This window comes from Microcaecilia unicolor, chromosome 1, assembly GCF_901765095.1.
Source record: "Microcaecilia unicolor chromosome 1, aMicUni1.1, whole genome shotgun sequence".
Taxonomy (NCBI): domain Eukaryota; kingdom Metazoa; phylum Chordata; class Amphibia; order Gymnophiona; family Siphonopidae; genus Microcaecilia; species Microcaecilia unicolor.
Window position 1 is genome coordinate 14,187,489 of NC_044031.1, and position 5,444 is coordinate 14,192,932.

At 42.5% G+C, this 5,444-nt stretch overlaps 1 protein-coding gene across 1 annotated transcript; it reads right to left on the reverse strand.

Annotated features, from left to right (window-relative positions):
• Window positions 1–843: 843 nt before the first annotated feature.
• Window positions 844–3,595, reverse strand: LOC115472265 (oocyte zinc finger protein XlCOF6-like). Its single transcript, XM_030206814.1, has one exon. It carries the CDS (start codon window positions 3,593–3,595, stop codon window positions 1,082–1,084), a length of 2,514 nt encoding a protein of 837 aa, XP_030062674.1. The 3' UTR covers window positions 844–1,081.
• Between the last annotated feature and the right edge of the window lie 1,849 nt (window positions 3,596–5,444).

Sequence of the window (5,444 nt, forward strand, 5' to 3'; positions counted from 1 at the left end):
CGCCAAGCCCCCTCCCTACCCATCTTCAAATCCTTGCTTAAAGCTCACCTCTTCAATGCTGCATTCGGAACCTAACCTTTCGAACATATAGGTTGCCCCAATCTGTCTGACCTATCTGATTAACTGTACATTTGTCTTTTTAGATTGTAAGCTCTTCGAGCAGGGACTGTCCTTCCATGTTAAATTGTACAGCGCTGCGTAACCCTAGTAGCGCTTTAGAAATGTTAAGTAGTAGTAGTAATATAATTAACGGATTCAAAATAACAAACAACTAGTTAGCTTCAACTTAAATATGCTTATGCCTTGTTCTTTGACCAATATGCGTATCATTACCAACTCTTCTCTCCACTCTTTCCATGATGAGTGGAAGAGTCCTCTATCTGAAAGGCTGTGTCACAGTAGTCATCAGTTCCAACGTGCCGACCAGCCCATCAGTAGTCCCTCAGATGCAATCTCCGCAAGGTATTTTAGTGCCATTCCGATTGGTCAAATATGCCATCCGTAGACGGTCTCTGCAACAACTGTAATCCAGAGTCTTAAGAGTTGATGAGATAGATTACTCCTCGTCCGTCTAAGCTTGCTGTGGTTTAGTGACCTTCTACTGCAGTGATTGACACTTGCCTATTCCTTGTCCATAGATCATTTCGCAAGTTCCCAATCTTTCCTAGCCAATCAAGAAACATGCCAGCAGGAGCGCTCTCAAAGGTCTTCAACTCTCGCTCTACCTGACTGAAACTTTTATTACACTCAGTGCAGTGAAAGGGTTTCATTTTCTCTGGTGTATTTAGAGGTTGCCCTTCTGACTGAAGCTTTTATTACACTCAGAACAGTTAAAGGGTTTCATTCTGTGTGGACTCTCTGGTGGTTTGTGAGGGTTGACTTCTCACTGAATTTTTTATTACACTCAAAACAGTTAAAGGGTTTCATTCCTGTGTGGACACTCTGGTGTCGTATGAGGGTTGACTTCTGACTGAAGCATTTATTACACTTAGTGCAGTGAAAGGGTTTCATTTTCTCTGGTGTATTTAGAGGTTGCCCTTCTGACTGAAGCTTTTATTACACTCAGAACAGTTAAAGGGTTTCATTCTGTGTGGACTCTCTGGTGGTTTGTGAGGGTTGACTTCTCACTGAATCTTTTATTACACTCAGAACAGTTAAAGGGTTTCATTCCTGTGTGGACACTCTGGTGTCGTATGAGGTTTGACTTCTGACTGAAGCATTTATTACACTTAGTGCAGTGAAAGGGTTTCATTCCTGTGTGGATTCTCTGGTGTATTGTGAGTTCCACCTTTTGACTGAATCTTTTATTACACTCAGTGCAGTGGAAGGGTTTCATTCCTGTGTGGATTCTCTGGTGTATTGTGAGGTATGCCTTCTGACTGAAGTTTTTATTACACGCAGTGCAGTGAAATGGTTTCAATCCTGTGTGGATTCTCTGGTGTATATTGAGGTTTCCCTTCACAGTGAAACTTTTACCACAGTCAGCACATATGAATGGCTTCACACCCAAGTGGATTCTCTGGTGAATTGTTAAATTTGACTTCCGCTTGAAGCTTTTATTACACTCAGTACAACTGAAGGGCTTAATTCCTGTGTGGATTCTCTGGTGTGTTTTGAGGTTTTCCTGCTGACTGAAGCTTTTATTACACTCAGTGCAGTGAAAGGGTTTCAGTCCTGTGTGGATTCTCTGGTGTTTTGTGAGGTGTGACTTCACATTGAATCTTTTATTACACTCAGAACAGTTAAAGGGTTTCACTCCTGTGTGGACACGCTGGTGTCGTATGAGGGTTGACTTCTGACTGAAGCATTTATTACACTCAGTGCAGTGAAAGGGTTTCATTCCTGTGTGGACTCTCTGGTGTTTTGTGAGGGTTGACTTCTGACTGAAGCTTTTATTACACTCAGTGCAGTGAAAGGGTTTCAGTCCTGTGTGGATTCTCTGGTGTTTTGTGAGGTGTGACTTCACATTGAATCTTTTATTACACTCAGAACAGTTAAAGGGTTTCACTCCTGTGTGGACACGCTGGTGTCGTATGAGGCTTGACTTCTGCCTGAAGCTTTTATTACACTCAGTGCAGTGAAAGGGTTTCAGTCCTGTGTGGCTTCTCTGGTGTATTGTGAGTTGTACCTTCTGACAGAAGCTTTTATTACACTCAGTGCAGTGAAAGGGTTTCATTCCTGTGTGGACACTCTGGTGTCGTATGAGGGTTGACTTGTGACTGAAGCATTTATTACACTCCGTGCAGTGAAAGGGTTTCATTCCTGTGTGGATTCTCTGGTGGAATATGAGGCTTGACTTCTGCCTGAAGCTTTTATTACACTCAGTGCAGTGAAAGGGTTTCAGTCCTGTGTGGATTCTCTGGTGTGTTTTGAGGTTTTCCTTCTGCCTGAAGCTTTTATTACACTCAGTGCAGTGAAAGGGTTTCATTCCTGTGTGGACTCTCTGGTGTTTTGTGAGGGTTGACTTCTGACTGAAGCTTTTATTACACTCAGTGCAGTGAAAGGGTTTCATTCCTGTGTGGGTTCTCTGGTGTATTATGAGGGCTGCCTTCCGTTTGAATGCTTTATTACACTCAGTGCAGTGAAAGGGTTTCAGTCCTGTGTGGATTCTCTGGTGTGTTTTGAGGTTTTCCTTCCGACTGAAGCTGTTATTACACTCAGTGCAGTGAAAGGGTTTCATTCCTGTGTGGACTCTCTGGTGTTTTGTGAGGGTTGACTTCTGACTGAAGCTTTTATTACACTCAGTGCAGTGAAAGGGTTTCATTCCTGTGTGGATTAGCCAGAGCCTTCGGAGTGTTTCCTTCTCAGTAAAGCTTCTACCACTAGTGGAACAGGTAAATGATTTCACTCCCATGTGGATTATCTGGTGTGTCATGAGGACTGGCATCTGACTAAAGCTATTACACTCAGTACAGTTAAATGGTTTCACTCCTGTGTTGATTCTCTTGTGCATTGTGAGGTTTGTTTTCCAACAAGCGTTTGTACCATCATCAGCACAAGTATACAATCTCTTGTTTTTCTGGTCTTTCAAGAAGTTTGCCTTCCTGCAAAAGACTTTTTCAGTTTTAGTAGAAGCGATCAATTTCTCACCAGTTTGCACTTTATTATAATCTGTGAAAGCATCTTCATGACGGAAACTTTTCATACATTCAGTACTGGAAACTAGTGTCTCTCCTATGTAGAATTTTGCATTTCTGATTAAGTTTTCTTCTTGATTGAAGCTTTTGTCACAACCAGGATATGAAGCTAGTCTCTCATTAGTGTTGTTTTTCTGGTATTTTGTAATATTTTCTCTATTGGGAAAGCTTTTCCCATATTCTGTACTTTTATACATTCTAGTTTTATGAATAATTTCATGTTGCACTAGCTCTTTCTTCCTACTAAAACCTTTTCCACACTCAGAAGATGTAGAATATGTTTCTTTTATGCACGTTTTCTGTTGTCCTTGTGGTTCTCTCTTTTGACAGACGTTTTTCCCATAGTTCGTACATGTAGATGGTCTCTCTTCATTATCGGATCTAGGATGTGATTTCAGAGTTAAATGATCACCAAGGAATATCTCACATACATCACATAAACAGCTTTGACCTCTCATTTGTATGATATTACTGGTACTGTGCTCACACAGAGCTGAGCCTTCTGTTGAATGGTTTTGTTTATTTACATTTTTTCCCTTTTTTCCCCAGTCAGAACAGGAAGGAGTCTCCTCTTTCTCTCTTTCTGATAACATCTTTTTCCTTTCAGGTTTCTCACTGAGCTTCCAGTCATGTGTCTTTGTATTACTGCTTCTGGGATCATCTTTTTCTATAAATAAATAAATAAATATATAAGAGCATTGCAGATTATTGTAGGAGAACAGTTTAGTAATACAATAACCCTTCGTAAATCTGCCCCCTCCCCCACACACAATCAAGTTGATATTTCTTTTTAGTAATATCTTTGTTAGAATCATACAATGGTAGGAACAATAATATCTGTAAGAAGAGATATAACAGTATAGCGTGGAAATTTTTCAAGTTTCATCCCCCCACACACATTCACTGCAAGAGATCAGACCGCACATGTTGTTTCTTCACAGCAGTTTGATCCGCAAATGATAGAGCAAAGCCTTACCACCCTCCACCCTTTCCTAAAGTCCATACTTCAAGTTATAGGTTCAGCAAGTAGCTAAGAGCATGATGTGACAAGCGATCTCACCCTGAGGACCAAATTTGTTGAAAAGACTTCCAGGCTCCAGTAGGCCACTGACTAGTGTCCAGTCTTCATTAGATCGACAAGTTCATTCCTCCAAGCAGCCTGTCTCCAACACATCAAAATATTCTTTCTGGATTAAAAAATAAGCCTTATGCAGCAGACAATTAGGGCCCGATCACAGACCCAAGGAAACAAAATTTCAAGAACTGAATGTCCACCCAGAGAGGCAGGCGTCTACCCAGTATTACTGAAAGATGCATCTGCACCCGCATCCAGAAATGTTTTATTAAGGATCAGGCCCAGAGCAGAAGCACTAATGTAGCCGGCTCAGCTGTAGAACTTGAGCATTCTGCTGTTGCCACTATTTCAGCCAGAAAGGCCCAATCGAGGGAAATGTAACGTGTAGGACGCTTCAGGTGTTTCATGAGCAAACGCAGCTGATCACTCATAACTACTGAAGGCCCCAACTGGTTCTAAGATCAACAAGGCCCCCTCCACCCTTCCTACCCACAGAAGGATCCATTGCAATATTAAAGCCCCTCAGAACTAAAAGAGGGAAATGTAGTTCTCCGAGGACAAGCAGGCTGCTTGTTCTCACATGTGGGTCGACGTCCACGGCGGCCCCAGGAACGGCAATTTTTCCAAAGCAAAAATCCAGAAAGTTTTGCCAGAGCCTACTGGCGCCCGGGGCACGTGAACGTCTTTCCACCTGTCGCGCGAGAGTCCCCACTCAGTTCCATTTTTTCTGCGGTGAAGAGAGGCAGCGTTTTTGAAATCTCTCCTCTCAGCCCTTCACAGTTTTGAAGATTTACTCCATTTTTCTCTTTTAGTTACTTTTTATACTGTTTCTTTATTCAAAAAAAAAAGTCCTTTTTAGTTTTTTCTGCCCTTGTTAAGTTTCCTTTCGCTTCCGCTGCGGCCCTCTTAGACCGCGCGTACGCGTGTTCTCCTTTTTGTGATCTTCTTTAAGGCACAATCGTAAACTTTGATCTCACTGCCACTATTTTTCCGTCCATGACATTGAGGACTCCCAGCGGCTTCAAAAGTGTACTTGGTGCAACCGGTCGATGCGTGGTGTCTTCAGTGCCTTGGACCCGACCATCGCCCAGACGCATGTAAGTTGTGTGTTAGTCTGAAAAGGCGGACACAGGCGTGGAGATAAGCTCTTCGAGACCAACTTTTTGGAGCTTCGACCAGTTCCTCCGCGTCGACAGCGACATCAGTACCGAGGTCGTCGTCGTCGATATTGG

Coding starts and splice junctions, on each gene's coding strand:
- LOC115472265 (XM_030206814.1), bottom strand. CDS start 3,595: ATGAGAGGTCAAAGCTGTTTATGTGATGTATGTGAGATATTCCTTGGT.